The 17595-nt window shown below is 36.6% G+C and overlaps 1 protein-coding gene across 7 annotated transcripts in view; it reads right to left on the reverse strand.

Annotated features, from left to right (window-relative positions):
- Window positions 1-17595, reverse strand: part of NINL (ninein like) — a 174726-nt gene that overhangs the window by 17683 nt on the left and 139448 nt on the right. For 4 of the 7 annotated variants that reach the window (XM_072634652.1, XM_072634651.1, XM_072634650.1 and 1 more), the window contains 5 exons: window positions 13566-15035; window positions 11276-11380; window positions 9264-9333; window positions 7760-7918; window positions 1000-1113 (listed from right to left, as the gene is read on the reverse strand). In XM_072634652.1, the coding sequence (XP_072490753.1) occupies window positions 1000-1113; window positions 7760-7918; window positions 9264-9333; window positions 11276-11380; window positions 13566-15035 (1918 nt within the window). The remainder of the gene's footprint in view (window positions 1-999; window positions 1114-7759; window positions 7919-9263; window positions 9334-11275; window positions 11381-13565; window positions 15036-17595) is intronic. The other 3 variants (XM_072634654.1, XM_072634653.1, XM_072634649.1) reach the window with 2 other exon arrangements.

A 17595-nucleotide genomic window follows, 5' to 3' on the forward strand; every position in this document is an offset into this window, starting at 1 on the left:
ATTGTCTATTTACCACTATTGTTTACCACCATTCCCTCCTTTCCTACAAGTGTAGACACTTAATTAGCCTCAACACATGACTTAGCCCTGACCTGCTATCCTGTACACAGGCTTGGGTTGGCCTGCTCCTGAATGTGAGAACCTATTTTGAGAGATTCCTTAAGCAGACCAACTCTGAGTTGGTTAAGTTCAAGACTAGACTCAGAGGAGGGACATGATTGTGTATGTTCAACTGTAGAGTTCAGGGGAAACCTCTAGACATAACAGCTAAATTCTTTGCATATTTCTGTTGGGCTGGTAATACTCAAATTTATAATAGTGGATTTGGAGCTGGTGAACTTTCAGCACTGTCTAGGCTCCAATATCAGATTCGACACACAATGAGAACAAGAAAGACTGATTCATTTTTGTGTTTTTAAGATACAATCAAAACACAATCTCCCATACATGTTGAATTGTGATGCCATCCTTTTACCTCTAATTTCAGCATCCTATCTAAAAGAAGTGTAGCATGACAGAAATCCAGAAGACCTGGGGCTCAAGATCACTCTCCACAACTGACATTAGCTGGGGCAGTCCATTCTGGTTTTGGACAACTCTAATTGTTATACGTTAATGGTGGCAGTTCTACAGATAGATCACCTTTTGTACCACTCTTCCCCCTTGATAGGCACATTACTAAACTTTTCTGAGTTTCCATTTCTTCACCTACAGAATAAGAATAATAATACCTATTTGCCCTCCAGGATTGTTATAAGCCATTAAAGAATGTATAAAAATGTACAGAATGTGAACTTTAATAGCACTACTTACCACACATGATTCCAGTGACAACAAAGCCACCTTTTGATTTAAACTCTCCATATGAAGACCTGAAGAGTAATTAGGTGACTCACCTAAAGATACACTAAAATTAGTGCCAGGGCTTTATTCAGCCCCACCATTTATGGTATAGATGGACCAGGAGAGAAATCTGTGAGGGTCACATTTGGCATGTACCTGATCCTTGTTTTCTTCAAGTTTCTCTCTCATCTGCGATTCTGAAAGTCTCAGAGACTGGCATTCTTGATTCACCCGTTCAAGCTCCAGTTCCAATTCCTGCAACTGACCATCCTGTGTTTTAAATTAAATTCACAAACATAAGCAGCATTTTAGCAATTTGATGACTTTGTTTATTTGAGAAATGGATAAGTGGATGAGTTGTCAATACATTACTGATTTATTACATATTCTCTTTTCTAGACTTCAAGACTTTTTTCCCTTGAACTCAGAATATTTTTTAAAAGTTCTTTTCATTCATTCATTTAATGTGATTATTAACTACAATGTGCCGGGTACTGAGATATGTTCCAGGGATACAAACATAATCCTTCCTACCAATACAAAGAAATAACCCAAAAGATTTTTTAGAATTCAACTGAATTTAAGGTTCTATAAACTTTAAAACAATGAGCATAAAATGTAAGGAAAGTTAATTATTCTAAATTACTGACCTAGATCTATGGATAAGGGAAGAATTTAGGACCAAAAAAAATACAGAGAGCATTACAAAATGTAAAATAAGTCATTTTGGTTATACAAAATTAAAAAGTTTTTACACAAACAGAACCAATGTGACCAAAATTATAAAGAAAAGCAGAAAATGGGGGGGGGGTAGAAATTCTTCAACAAGTGTCTCTGATAAAGGCCTCATTTCTCAAATATATAAAGAACTGAGTCAAATTTATAAAAAAATACAAGTCACTCCCCAATTGATGGATGGAAAAAGCATATGAACAGGTAATTTTCAGATCAAGAAATCAAAGCTATCTATAGCCATATGAAAAAATGCTCTAAGTCACTACTGATTAGAGAAACGCACCATGAAATGGGATTCAGTGTCAAACTTCTTAATGGGGGTCAGTGAATACTCTTCATTGTAATGCTGGCTTTTGGAGGCAATAGTGAATGAATCCTCACCTTCACTACTGGCAATTGTTTTTGTTGTAAATTCAACTATAGTTATATTTTAAAAGTTTATAAAATCAGTATTGTAAAATACTGACATTGCAATTTATGTTGTTTAGCACGCAAGATAGTTTAACATTAATTATTTCCTTATGGTAAAGAAGCCCGCAAGCATTTTTCATGACTTGTGCTTGTTATTTCAATGTGTATATGCGATGACTTAGACTGCAGTTGGACTCCTGACTGACTAAATGTATACAAGCATTTATAACTGTTAAGCTCTGAAATGAAAATTTTGAACTAAATTCACCATCAGAAAACTTTAATATGTTTCGGTCTGCATGGTTGTTTATCAAATTAGGATTTGCTGTGATGTTTTTGCTGTATTGCCTAGGTGTTGTCTGTATTTAACAAATAATTCTGATTACATGTGGTACGCCAAGGGTAAAATTGAAACCTCATTCTTTAGGAAGGCACTTTTATTTACAGTGTATGATAACCCCCGAATCTCTGAAGGTTTAGGGTTTCAGAATGAATTACTTCCTGTTTTGCCACTTGCTGTTATTTAAAAAACAATGCTAACCCAAAGCAGCCTTACCCATTTACTGTAATAGGAACCCCAATATTATTGTTTGGGGTTTGCTTGGTTTGGGAACTGAACTGAGGAAGAAAAAGAGTAACTTTTGAGTGTTGACTGAGGAAGAAGTTCTTTATATACATGAAGGCAGGGTGACAGCCACCTACTTTTAAGTTAACTCTGCTCTACTTAGACTAACTAGTTTGTTTTACCAGATTCAAAGCAAGAAAGGGGTTTCTTTCTGTGGAGTGAATGCAGGATGAGAGACATTAATTTAAGTTTTATTTTGTTATACTTAGACCAATTACTTTGTTTTAACTAGTTAATGCTTTATACTTTAACTAATTTAATGCTTAACCAGATTGCAAGTAGTGGCTGTAAATGTTTGTTTCAAGCTTTATATCTCCATCACCAAGATCATATAAGTCATCTGTAGCAAAAGCTAAGTTATATCTAGGCATCTTTACAACATATTGTAACCGTAGTTTATTAGCAAATTTTCAGGAGAAAGTGTGAAGGAAAAATCTGCCTTATTAAATTAAATGTTGATTTAGGATGGCCAAAAAAAAAAAAGTATTTTAATTAAAACAACCCTGAAGTACCACTGCACATCTATCAGACTGGCAAGTGTGACAGAAAAGGAAAATGATAGATACTGGAGAGGAAATGCGAAAGCTGGGACACTAATGCATTATTGGTGGAGTTGTGAACTGATCCAACCATTCTGTAGAGCAATCTGGACCTGTGCCCAAGAGGCTATAAAATTGTGCACATCCTTAGAGTCAGCAAAACCACTTCTAGATCTATATCCCAAAGACATCCAAAAAAAGGGGAAAAGGACCTATTTGTACAAAAATATTTATAACAGCTCTTTATGTAGTGGCTAAGAACTGGAAATAGAGGGGATGCCCATCAATTTGGGAATGACTAAACAAGCTGTGGTATATGATTGTAATGGAATATTATTATGCTATAAGAAATGACAAGCAGGATGATTTCAGAAAAACCTGGAAAGACCTGAACTGATACATAGTAAAGAGAACAGAACTAGAAGAACGTTCTGCATAGTAACAATAATACTGTACAATGAAAAAAAGTGAATGGCTTAGCTATTCCAGCAATACAATGATCCAAGACAATCCCAAAGAACTAATGATAAAGCACACTATCCACCTCCAGAGAAAGAACTGATATTGTTTGAATACATACTGAAGCAAGCAATTTTTCACTTTCATTCTTTTTCTTTTATTCAAGTCTTGTACAAAAAAACAAATATGGATATGTTTTTATATGACTGCACATGTGTAATGTATATCTGATTGCTTATTGTCTCTGGGATGGGGGAAGAGAGGGAGGGAAGGATAGAATTTGGAACTCAAAACTTTTTTAAAAATTGTTTTAACATGTATTTGGGAGGAAAACAAAATATATATTTAAAAAATTTCTGACCTTCAGGGAAAATATGTTTGTAGTACAAGGTCTCGTTATCATTTGATGTAAGGATTATAGGCTTTTTGTGCTATGAAGAGATACACTGTACTCTGTAGAATAATGTCAAAAGTGCTGAACTCAGAACCAGGAAAGGCACAGGTTTAAATTCTGCCTTAGATGTTTATTATCTATGTGACCCTAGGAAAGTCATTTAACCTCACTGAGACTCAATTTCTTCCTGGGTGCAGCTAATAATATTTTATCACCTGCTTCAGATGGCTACCATAAGGATTAAATGAGGTGCTGTCTTGTTGTATTGTTTGCAACCTTTGTAAATATCAGCTATCATTATTAAATATGCATAGACATGAGAGCAACAGCTCACAGATATAGTACTTTTAGGCTTCCTAAGTACTTTAAAATTTACATAATGCTTCCCTCCCAACAACCCAATTAGTGTTACAAATACTATTTGTTGTTGTTCAGTGTTTTTTCAGTCATGTCTGACTCTTTATGACACCATTTGGGGTCTTCTTGGCAAAGATACTGGAGTGGTTTGCCATTTCCTTCTCCCGCTCATTTTACAGATGAAAAAACTGAGGCAAACAGGGTTAAGTGACTTCCTTTGGGTCTCACAGATAATAAGCCAGTAAGTGTCTGAGGTTGGATTTGAATTCAGGAATCTTGACTCTGGGCCCAGAACTCTATCCACTGTGCTACTTATCTGCCCCTAAAAATACTATAGTAAACATTTGGTAAGGGAGTACGTTATTATGCTCCTTTTACATATAGAGGAAACTGAGATACAAAGAGGTGGAATGATTTGCCCAGTGTCACACAGCTGGTAAGTATAAGAGCTGGGATTTGAACCCAGATCTCCTGACTCCATATGGCACACTTTTTCTACTATATCACGGATCTGACTTACAATATAATATAATTTGTAGTATAGTACAGATTGTAAATACTACAGGTTATAAATGGCTTTACAACCATTTTTTTTTTACTGAATTTCATGGTTTTCTGATGTGCAAAATACAAGGTTGTCCATTTTTTATGGTGGGTAGTTAAAAATCTTAAGAGTATTATGATATTTCTATATTTTAAGCAAATTATTGCCTTCAATTCAGCTAAATTTTAATTAAGGGCTCTTTATGTGTAAGGCACTGTGCTAATCACTGAGGATACAAGGATAAAATGACCTTCCAATTATACTGTGTATATGCTGTATTTACCCATATTTGCATGCTAATTCTCTTATTGGAACGTGGGAGTCTGGAGGACAGGCACTGGGTTCTGGCCTTTCTTTGTGTGTCCTTAGTACTTAGTGCAGTGTCTAGTATATAGTAAGTGATTAATAAAAGCTTGTTGAATGCTTGAAAATGCAATCCATTCTTTACATTCTTTACATTGTCCTGGGAAATACAACATGTAAACAATATGGTTTAAGGAAAGACAAAGCAGTAACAAGTAGGGAGATCAAAAAAAGCATTCCTACAGGAGATGCTTCCTAAGTTAAATCTTAAAGAAAGTCAACAATTCTAAGGGGAAGCAGTAAGGGAGTCCATTCCAGGGACATGGGACAGTCCGTGCAAGAACAGGGAGGAATGAGATAGAAGGCCAGATTCATAAAATATCAAGTAAGGCAGTCTAACTGGAACAGGGAAGGCATGAGGGGAAGTAATGGGAAATCAATCAGAAAATGTAAGCTAAAAGGCAAACTGTGAAGGAGTTCAAAAGCCAGACTGAAGAGTCTATTCTTTATCCCTGGGGTAAGAGAGAAACAGAAAATTCTTAAGTAAGGAAGAGAGTGGCATGGCAGACTTATGTTTTGAGAAGATTATTTTGGAAGCTGTGTGGAGGACAGATTGGACAGGAGAAAGACTGGAAGCAGAAGGACCAATTAAAAAACTACTGCAATGACACCAGAATGAGGTAATTAGGGTCTGAACTGGGTGGGGGTGGTAGCCATGTGGCTAGAAAGAAGGAGATGGATGTGAGATTTTATATGGAGGAACAATCAACAAGACTTGATTACAGATTGCATAAGGCAGTAGGGAGGAAAGGGGAGGATGGGGAGGAAGAGACAATGATAACTGCAAGATTCTGAGAATACAAGGTGATTCCTTGAAAGGATAGACAGATTTCAGAACAGAATGAGCCATACTTTGGTCATGGCACAATAGGATCGTGGAGTTAGAGGTGGAGAGGACCTTTTACCTCCAAACTCCCAAAGGTAATTACAATCTGATTAGCTCCAGGGATGCCAATCTGGACTTGGGAGGTCTTCTCTTATTGGGAAATGTCCTGTGGTATCTCTTGGACAGGAACAGTTACAGAGTATACCATGAGACTTGGATCTACTTTAGTTATCTTCTTACTTTACTTGTAAATAATTACAGGAATGCCAACCTAACTGAATAATCTCCCATGTCAGCTTCTCAAATCAAAGCCATCCACATACTTGAAGCTGGGCCAAGCCAGACACCTTGAGCTTGGAAGGGTACAGTGACGTGCCTGGGCATTCAACTTACAGGTATTCTCAATGTACAACATAGCCCTATCAAAACATGAGAGTAAAAGTGCAATATTTAATAATGTAAAGTCCTGTTGATTTTACCTTCATAACCTCTCTCATATACATTCCTCCTCTGACACTGCCACCAACCTCGTGCAGGCCCTTATTACCTCATGCTTGGACTACTGCAAAAGCTTTCTGGGGCGGGGAGGGGGGTCTCCCTCTTCAAGTCTCTCCCCACTCCAGTTCATATTAATATCCTAATGATCTTCCTAAAACATAGATCTCATCATATCAGGCCTCACCCCTGAATTCAATCAACCCCAGTAACTCCCCGTTATTTCTAAGATCAAATATAAAAGCCTCTCTGGCTTTTAAAACTGTTCATAACCTTACCACCTCCTGCTTTTTCAATCTTACATCTTACTCCCCTCTACCTACTCTGCAATCCAGTGACACTGGTCTCCTTGCTGTTCCTGAAACAATATAGTCTATCTCTCAACTCTGGGAATTTTCATCAACTATCCTCTCATGCATAGAACTCCCTCCCTCCTTATCTTTATCTCCTGGCTTTCTTCCAAATCTCACCTAAAATGCCATCTTCTTCAAGAAAGAAGGCTTTTCTTGGTTATTCTTAATCTTGATGTCTTTCCTCTGAGACTACCCCAAATTAATATGTGTGTGTACATATATGTACACATATATATTATATATGTGTACATATATATAACCACATATGTGTGGTTGTATGTGTGTATGTGGTTGTAGGTGTATCCCCACACAGTTATCTGTATGTCATTTCCCCCATTACCCTGTGAACTCCTTAAAAGCAGGGACTGTCTTCTGCCTTTCTTTGCACCCTCATCTCTTAGCACAGTGCCTGGGGCTTAATAAATGCTAATTGATTTGACTTAACAAAGCTGAGAAAGAGAAAAACCAAGGACTTTTTCTGGTTATGTAAATGGAGGTTTCAAAAACTTGCTCTTTTGGTTTCTTAATTCTATTTTATTTTTCAAGCCTTCAACCTACAACACTGAAAGATTATGACATGGAATATCTTCAGCTTCTTCCCCACAGGGCCTAAGTCTTTGAGTAATCACTATACTTTCTTTCCTGATCTACCACCACTAGAAGCCCTGATTCTGTCAGAATCAACCAACAGACTCTGGAATATTTCCCTAGTTGCTCATCTTAACTCCACTTCTCTCTGTCCTCATGACTCTTGCGCAAACTGCCTTTCTTCTCATTTCTTGCCTCATCTCTTGCAGCTACCCAGCCCCACTCACCTTCTCCTTTTTCTGGTGTTCTGCTTCTGTAAGTCTCTGTGTTAACTGCTGCACAGTATGCTGGCTGCTCTGATTCTCAGCCTGTAGCACAGAGACCTCATCAGTCAACTGACTGATCTGGATATTAAGCTGGGAGATTTCATTCTTGTGCTTCTCTGTCTAGAGGAAAAGATTTTTTAAAGTTAGAGAGAACATGGCTAAACAAATTGTGGCACATGAAAGTAATGCAATATTACTGCGTTGTAAAAATAAAAACCACAAATATAGTGAATACAAAGAATCATGGAACATTCTATATGAACTGATACAAAGTGACATAAGCTGAGCCAGAAAAACAATCTACATACACAATCACTGTAACAACGTAAATGGAAAGAATAACCACAAAACAAATGAAAAGGAATGTTGCAAAATTATAGAAGAGACAGAGTTAACAGGACAGCTCCCGGCCTCCCCCGCTCTTCTTTGTAAAGGTGAGTGCAACACGGCATTCATTGTCAGATTTTTCTGGATATATTTTATGCTTTCTTTATAGAGTGTGGCTCTTTGGGAAGAGAGGGAGAAATCTAGGTGATGACAGATATCAATAAAAATTAGTTCTTAAAAGCCAGAGAGAAATTTCACTGACAGCTCAACAATTTAGGAAAAAAGTAATCATTTTTATTTCATTCCTTAACTGATAAAATAGTACGTAAAATAGAAATGGAGCAGATATATAATATTCTGAAAACCCACAGGAATTATTTGATAACTTGAATCTCATGTTTTGAAAACCTCTGCCACATATTAAAACACATTATATATTGTAACAATTCACCATTCTAAAGTAAAGCATGATTGCCAATTTAAAAAAAAAACCTACTTCTGGAAAAATTATTTTGCATGTACTAACACATAAATTCCATTCACCAATATGTCATAATGATATTGTGGAATGGAAGCTGGAGAAGTGGAAAGGGCACTAAAGCTGGAATTAGGAGAGATGTCAGTTTGAAGCCCACCTCTAACACTTTCTAGCCATGCAGTCACAGGTAAATCACTTAACCTTTCTGGGCCTCAGTTTGCTCATCTATAAAGTGGAGATAACAACACCTACCTCGTAAGATTTTTTGTAAGGATCAAATGACAATGTATACAAAGTCCTTTGTAAACTTGAAAATGCTAAATAAATATCAGATATTATTAATGTTGCTTCTAGCAAAAACTGCAGCTCCTAAAAAACACCTCACAACCCTACAAAATGTATCTTTGTCATGGTGTTACATCATATATAATGGAAAAACCATTGCCTCTAGTCCCAGTTACTGAGTAAATCTTATCACCATCTCTGCATGTGTTTTCGCTCCCATAAAGCAAAGGGATGTGACTCAATCTCAAAGGATGCTTGCCTTTCTAAAAATCTATGATTCTAATGCGACTGGAGTCATTTGACTAGGAAAAAGTTCATACTTTCAGGTTTTCAGCTTATTCTTAGGCATCTCAGAAAAAGATGTTAATATTTTACCTGCTTATTATACTCTTCTATTTCAGTGAAAGCTTTTTCCTTTTCTCTCTTTAATTCTTCTATTTGCTTCCTGTTCAGAGGAAAAAGTCATTAACAGTACTGGCAACAATTGGGCAAAAAAGTCACGAAACAGTTTATATTTTGAGCTAGTGAACCCACTGCTTTACACTATTTAATACAGTGTTATACTATATCATACCAGAATGTACTAGTAAAATGTTTGAAATCATACTACCAATCAACTTATTTCATCTGGATCATATTCCTTTTGTGTATCACTGGTTTGGATTTTGAAGTAGGTAATTGTTTTGAATTTTATTTTATTTTTTCCTTTTTTTTAAATGATGTCTATATAAAAAGAACAAAAAAAGAGGACTGTATATGAAATTGGGGAACATTTTCCCATACCCCTTATATTTTTAAGCATATATAATTTGACATGGTAGTCAAAACTGTCTTGTTTGTGTCTCTTTTCAAAATTCCTTCTACTCTAATTATTTTTAAACATACTTCTAATATTATATCAGCAATATTTATATAAATAATTTATATTTTTTCTTTTAGTGTATATTACCTTAATTCAAAGATTAGGCTACTTATGTTGTTCCCTTTTTCTCAAAAGTATATTACTCTTTAATAAATTTATTTCATTGGTAAGATATATGCTTGAAATGGTTAAGAGTTTGCATTGAACTGTCTATACATTCACTTGACCACATTCTTGAGGCCCACTAGCACAAAAGATTTTTTCTGTGGGGGGGAAGGGGTATTTATTCTCCATAAATATCTTCTGAAAAAATATGCCAACATTTATTTGCATATACATAAATGAGAGGCAGGTAGGTGGTGCCAAGGATAGAGCATCAGGTCTGGAGTCAGGAAGATCTGAGTTCCAATCTGGCCTCAGACACTTAAAAGCTGTATGACCTTGGGCAAGTCACTTAACCCTGTTTGCCTCAGTTTCCTCACCTATAAAATTAGCTGGAGAAGGAAATAAATCACTCCAGTATCTCTGCCAAGAAAACCCCATGGACAAATTATACAGGATCACAAAGATTCAGATACTACTGAACCAGATGAACAAGAACATACATAAGTGAGTCACACAGACACATATACATCCATCTACCGGTAGTTTTCTCAAATGGAAGGGCTATCATATCACAATCAGTAAAGAAGGGCGAATGTTCTGGGGATCAAGGTCGCTTGCTCGTTCATTTCAGTCATGTCTGACTCTTTGTGACCCCGTTTGAGGTTTTCTTGACAGAGACATACCATTTCCTTCTCCAGCTCATTTTACAGATAAAAAAAAATGAGTAAACAGGTTAAATGACTTGCCTAAGGTCATACAGCTAGTAAGTATCTGAGGCCAGAGTTAAACTCATGAAGATGAGTCTTCCTGACTCCAGGACAGGTATTTAATCCTTTGCTACCCTGTTTCCAACAATTCTGATGAAAGAGTCTTTCTCTAAAGCTGCCTGTAGCCAACCTACTACAACAGAACTCAATCCAGGGTTCTGGACTGATGTTTTTTGGCTGATCCCTACGTTACAGAAGTCAATGTGTTTTCATGAAAATTACAGATCCAAGTGAGATCTTTGTGAGTGGCTCTTCCCTAGTGAATTCAGTTGCCTTGGATAGCTTTCTCTGTGTGTCTCTGTTTGCATTCTCCTGTATAATGTGTGTCCTTGGGGAAGACCCTCATGCACTAGCTTATACTACTAGCTTAGACTAACTTGTAGTATAGAGGTCTCATGGCACAGCCAACACCAAAGGGTCTGGGGAAAAGAAGACGTGGTATCACAAGATCCCCAACCATTGAATCCTTGCCAATAACTTCCCTATTCTCTTGCACATTCTTGTGTCGGAAGGGTTTTGGCAGTCAGAAGTCACAGAAGTCTTAGAAGTTCAATCAAAAGGTATGTTCCACTGTCTTCTCAAATACCATCCAGACGAGCAACATGGAAGAGTGCAGGCTATAACCCTTTAAGTAATGTAAAAAGAGCCCTTACCTCTGTTGGTCACCTTCCATTGCTGTATCTTCTAACTCCTGCTGAAACCTTTTTAGCTTATTTTTTAGTAAGCGGTTATCTTCTGAAAGTTTGCACAACTCAATTCTACAGATAAAGAAAAAAACCACAATTATGATGTTGGGGGCATGGGCTACCATTCATTCTACTTTTAAACCTAGTTTCCAGTGGAAGGAAACCTTATAAAAATCTTACTGTCCACATTTCCCCATCTACCTCTCTCACTCAATGATGTCATATGCTGATGTTTTCTTGGTGATTTTATAGGATAGACTTCCTAGATTTGAAATGGTTCTTTTCAATGTGAACTCTACCTAAACAATTTCCTTTGTTCAAACATAGAAAATTAGGCTTCCTTAGTTTATGATACTACTTTGCAGCAATGCTTGTCTGAAGCTTCCACACAGTTAGCTAATCACAAATATATACATATACTTTGGTTCCTCTTGCTGAGGGCTTTTCCTTTACAAGCTAATCTGTCCTTGCTCTGCACTCCATCTTAATACCACTCTCTGAAGGAAAACATCCATTGTGTTAAAGGAAGCCAGTTGTACCAAAGGCAGTACTGGTACCAGTGCCCACACTCAGAAACAACCTGCAGATGAATTTAAAAGGATACTAAGTAGACTCCAGCAACCCATTATCTATATTAAGGCAAGGTGGAAGCCCAGAAAGGTAGCAATGCTGGGAATTAAAAACACACAGATGTTCTATCCACAGGAGTCATAGAGTGGTGATCTTTCCTCTTTGCTAGACTTCCCTTTTGCTCCACTCTGGGACCAGTAACAGAAGTCTAGCAAACATCTACAACTGTTTACAAGGATAGATTTGAAAAGAAAAAATGAACTGAGGGGATTATATAAGGAGAGAAAAATGGATACGAGTGACAATAGGATGAAGGAAGTCTATCTGGCCGAATGTCTGTTTTCTGGTAGAGGTCATTTACTTATTTAAATGTCAACCATAAATAAAAAAAAATATTAATAATAACGAATCAGTCTAAATCTTACTCTTACTACCTGTATGATCTGTCCTTAGTATATCTAGGTAATGAAGAAGGGTGGGTAAATACCAGCCAAGATCAATCAATAAATCCACATATCATGATTTCTTTCCCCCCAAATCCTACAACAGTAAAGGGATAACATGTATGGTGGGCATTTATCCTATGGACTAATCATTTAATACTCATGTGCATAACTCCACATTTTTCTAAAACATGTGAAGGAAATTATAGGCCTATATAATGAGTTAGTAAAGAAAAACATTAAAAAATCAGGATTCTTGGGGAGGCAATAATATTTTAACTTAAAGCAGACCTAGAAGAAACTCAACTTGTCCAAGTAGAAGCATGCCAATTGCAATCACAACAAAAGCCCTCTCATTTCATACACTTAAATGTAACCATATGGAAAATGCCAATGAATCAGATGATTTTTTTTTTTTAGCTCAAAGGGACCTAGAGGTCACACTATCTTAAAAACCTCAAACTGTAAGAACTTACAGCACTTTTAAACAAAAACTTAACGACTTACATTCCCAACTCTCTGTTACTTTCACATGACCTGACAAAATGTCTACCAAGTTAGAGAAAGGTGGGTTTACCATCAGAGAAAAAGAAAAAAAAGGGAGTACATCTATAAAGCTGACATCAGATCGGTCAAAGATGAACATATGGATAGTGCCTTGATTCCTTAACCCTTCATTTCAAATAGATACTAGAAGCCTCAAAACTTTAATGGAAATCCTACAGTCACAACAACTTAGAAAACAATAGAAAAACAAACACTTCATCCAACCAAAGACCCTCACTGCATTTTTAAAAAAAGAATCATGCAAAACCTATAACACCGTAAATGATCCTATTTTTGCCTGCTTCTAATTTTCACTTATTTTTCTTACCTTCCACCCTGTTTATAGCACTCAACTTGCTTAAAAACAAATATTTTTCAATGGGTGCTGACAGATGTCGAGAAAGAGACTGTAAAACCTGGGAGGTGACTAATGCATAAGGAGGTCATGGGAAAGTTAAATGCTTATTCTCCCATTTGGGTAGAGACAGGATAAACCAGAAGACAAATATTCCATCTCACACTATAACACCCCAATTCCTTCATCTTCTTAGCCCAAGTCTGTAAGTGATGTGGTAGGAAAGGTGAAGTAGCGGATGTAGCAAAGATAGATGCAGTGGAGTGATTAGTAAACAATGATCACTTAGTTGTGGATTTTTTCTTACTAAACCCCACCCCCCCAAAATGTTTAGAGATCAAACCTGTCATTTGCTCTTGAATATGTTTCTTTCTCAAGGATCTGGACTACCTCTTCCAGTTGAATCAGTTTAATCTTCATCTCATCCTTTTCTCTTTCGAGCTGGGTCTCAGTCTCCCACCTTTTTTCTTCCACCATCTCCTCTTTCTGCTTTAATTGACTAAGAAGCATTTCCTCCTTTTCGTGCAGTATTGATAGCTCCTTTTCCTTGGTCCTCAGTTGGTTTTCCAGGTGCTGGTGTGATTGTATATACATGTCTAATAGCTTTGCTCCCTTCTTAATAGCTTCTTCCCGGAGATATAGTTCATGCTCCAAGGCTATTAAATGTTTCTGGGCCTGTTCCTCCGTCTCCTGTACCTGTGTGGTCAAGTCTTGTTCCTTCATCTTTACTAATTCCAGCTCTTCAGTGAGTTTCCCAGCTTGTTCTTTCAGACCTGCTGTCTGTTTCTCAATATCTTCCTTTCCTGAAAAAGTTAAACTCCTTTTTGGCTCCAGAGTTGGGATCAAGTTTGTTCTCTGTGCAAATGGAACAACCAAGTCATTTTCCTCTGCTGTCAATAAAAGCAGCTTCTCTTCTCTGATAATGAGATAGTCTGACAAATTCTCATTCTGGATGCCTCTTTCATCAACAGAAACCAACTGTTCCTTCATCTGTTGTTCCTCATCTTTCCACCCTTCTTTGGATCCAGGTGGTGGGGCATACATTTTTCCCCCTGGAGAAAGGAAGGCATCTTCTTCCGTCTTTGGCAAAGTCAAATTGGCATCACTGATTTTGACACCATCAAATGCCCTTTCAGATGACAGGGATGTCTGGAACTCACATGGTTTGTGAACAGTCTCAATAGGGCAATTTTGTTCCTTTAGCTCAGTTACATACTTTGTTCTTAAATTACTTAGGTTGTTTTCTTCAAGTTCTTTCTTTTTTTGAATAAAAAATAGATCTTCAGACTCATCATGATTTTCACCTTTGGATTTTGGCCATGTCAGTAACTGCTTACTTTGTTTCCAGTCCTCTTCATACAGGTTCTCTTGGTTTCTGCTCTTTTTTGGAAAAAATATTTCTTGGCCAGTCACATATTTGGTTTCATTATTTATCTGTCTTTTCTCATCAGATAAGAGGCCTCTCATTTTTTCTGCTTCATGAGTAAGCCTTTCTATTTGCATTCTGTAGGTAAATTCAACCTTCTCCTTTTCAATGACAAACATTTTGCATATCCTAGCATGCTCTTCATTCATTCTTTCTTCCAGTTTTAGCTCCTTCTTTTTATACTGAGTAATTATTTCCTTTTCTTTCTCTTCCCATTGCTTTTTCTCTAAATCATACTGTTCCTTTAGCTCTCTCACTTGCAGGCTGTATCTCTGTAACGTGTCTTCCTTTTCATGCTGATGTTGCATCAATAATCTCTTATAATTTTCAGCATGCTGCGCTTCTGTCCATGACAGCTTTTGATTCAATTCCATCTCTGCTTCTGTCCTGCAGATAAACAATTTTATATTGACCCACGTTCAATAACAATATGCAAATTGTTGGATCTCTTAGCCCTACACTACAGATCTTGCTTTTGAGATGGAAAAAAGTCACCTTGTCTGTTTTAATATTTTTAGTTCATGTGGTTTTTTTTTTTAACCATTCCCAACAAAAATGCATCAAAATAATGATTACTCTTCAAGTTTTCTCTTTCACAAAAGTGCATAACCCAATATATTTTAAAGAGTAATGGAATTAAGCCTGATGAGCAAGTAAAGTAGATTCTCCAAATGGTAAAGGACTGTATTAACCACTGACATAAAAAGGCCTAATTCTATGTACATGTTCAAGGAAAAAGACTGTCAACCTGAATTAAAAGTCATTAAGGCTTAGAGCACAAAAGCCCTGGTTGACTAAAAATGTCCTATCACTTAGGCTTTAATGAAATGTCTTAAGTTAGCAGTTACTAAACAAAAGCAGAAGATTGAGTCATGAACGTTGCTGCTGGCTTCACTTTTGAATATGAAACTTTTGGCTAAATGCCCTTTTTATATGCTAACATTTATCATGTACCAAACAACATATGCTTGCTTTTACTTTAAATTAATGTTGATCTCCATTTTCAAGCAAATTAAGCTATTGATATGAGTTGGTATATATCATATCTACACACATATTAATTTTCACATGTCCTACTTGAAAATGTGCAAATGCAGATTTTAATATGGTAGTTTTGGGTTTTTTTTTAATTCACAATAGGTTTAAACACTTTAATTTCATTTAAACCTATCTTTTTGAAAGATAAAAAAAGGCATAGATACAAAAAGTACTCCAAGTGTCTTTTTGATAAATACTGAACCAAACTTTTCAGAGTGAGAGTAAGCCAGTGCAAAAGCAAAGAAGGATGTGTGTTCAATTCATCTTCACGGGCTGAGTCCAGCCCTTCCTCACTCAAATCAAAGTCAACTGCAAATCATGTCATCATATTGATGTCATGATCCTCTTTGAGAATGAAGGACAAACACAACAACGGGCTAAGTTGAAGGGAGAAAAATCATTGCTCGCAATCGGCAGGGTACAGAGCTGTTCCACAACAATTAATCTTCTTACCAACAAGTATTTGTACTATGTGTCCAGCATTTGTGCTTGACCAACTGGTGCTTCTGGGTCACTGTATTGCCCAAGGGGCATGATTCCCAATAGGATAGCCCGAGGAAGCTTGAAGAAATGTGGCTGTGTTCTTCTAACACATAATCTAAATAAGCACAATTATCAACTTCTGCCCACTGAGTGTGGCTACAAAACTAGTTTCCCTTCCATTAAGTGTAAACCTAATTGGAATAGAGAATCCAAGGCTAGAGGAGTACAATGTAGCATTCTCCTTAATACAAGGCAGAAATAACATATATGTGTATGCCTTTTGTCAATGCATCCTAACTCATCACGCCATATTTAGCATCTGTCTCAGGGCACCATTTGACAAAAGTAAGTGAGAAAATCTTTTAATTTCCTTTTCAGTAATGATTTCTTCATATTCAAGTGTCAGCTCCATGGTAGAGCATGACGTCCTAAGCTATATTAATGGAAACAACTAAAAAAATGCTGCCAAACTCTGACCCAGAGAAGACAAGGAAACAAACTCCATTCCTTTTGGCAAAGAAGTTGGGGGTGGAGGGTGGGGGGGAGGGCGTGAATCCATAGAAAGGAATGTTGCCTATACTTTCATACTTTTATTGGGTGGATCTTCCTGGAAATTTCTTTGTTACAAAGGAGAATTCAATTAAGAATGGAGGTATATTGGAAAATTATTCCAATGTTTTAAAAATATACAAATAAAAGTTATTTATTGGGGAAAATGTAAGAAGAATTGAGTGAATGTGAGTTCTATGAAGTTATGGGATGTTTTATATTTATCTTCGTATACCCAGAACTCACCATAGTGCCATGTACATAGTACTTAATAATAAAAAATGATGATGATAGCTAATATTTCTATAGCACTCTAAGGCTTACAGAGCAGGTTACAAATATTTTATTTTATCCTCCTAAGGCTCTGAGAGGTAGGTGTTATCACTATCCACATTTTACAGAAGAGGAAACTAAAGCAAATAGAGATTAAGTGACTTGCCCAAGGTCACAAAGTTAGTTAAGTATCTGAGGGTAGATTTGAACTCATAAAGATATGCCTTCCTGAATCCGCATCTAGTTTCAGTAGAAAGACTGGAACTCTTCATTTCTGACATAAACATGTTCTTCCAAGCTACCCAAATTAACAAGACTGGATTTTTTTTTTTAGCAATATTATCTTTGTCATAAATTGTGAATTGATCATATTTGCTGAAGTTTAATCCTTGCTTCCTGGGAATAGCCAATCATCTCCCAAATTGCTTAGATTTTAAGACTCTTTTACTTTCAAGTAAAACTTCTTAGGAGATTGAAGTCCTTAAAAATTAGTATTGAACTCACTGGCTGAATATTAACTAGATACTTAACATTGCTTTAAGTAAGGTTTAAGGGTTCAAAACAAGTATGTACATGTGGTTATGTCTTATGGCTCTGGCCGCTG

Source organism: Notamacropus eugenii, chromosome 1 (assembly GCF_028372415.1).
Source record: "Notamacropus eugenii isolate mMacEug1 chromosome 1, mMacEug1.pri_v2, whole genome shotgun sequence".
NCBI classification, from domain to species: domain Eukaryota; kingdom Metazoa; phylum Chordata; class Mammalia; order Diprotodontia; family Macropodidae; genus Notamacropus; species Notamacropus eugenii.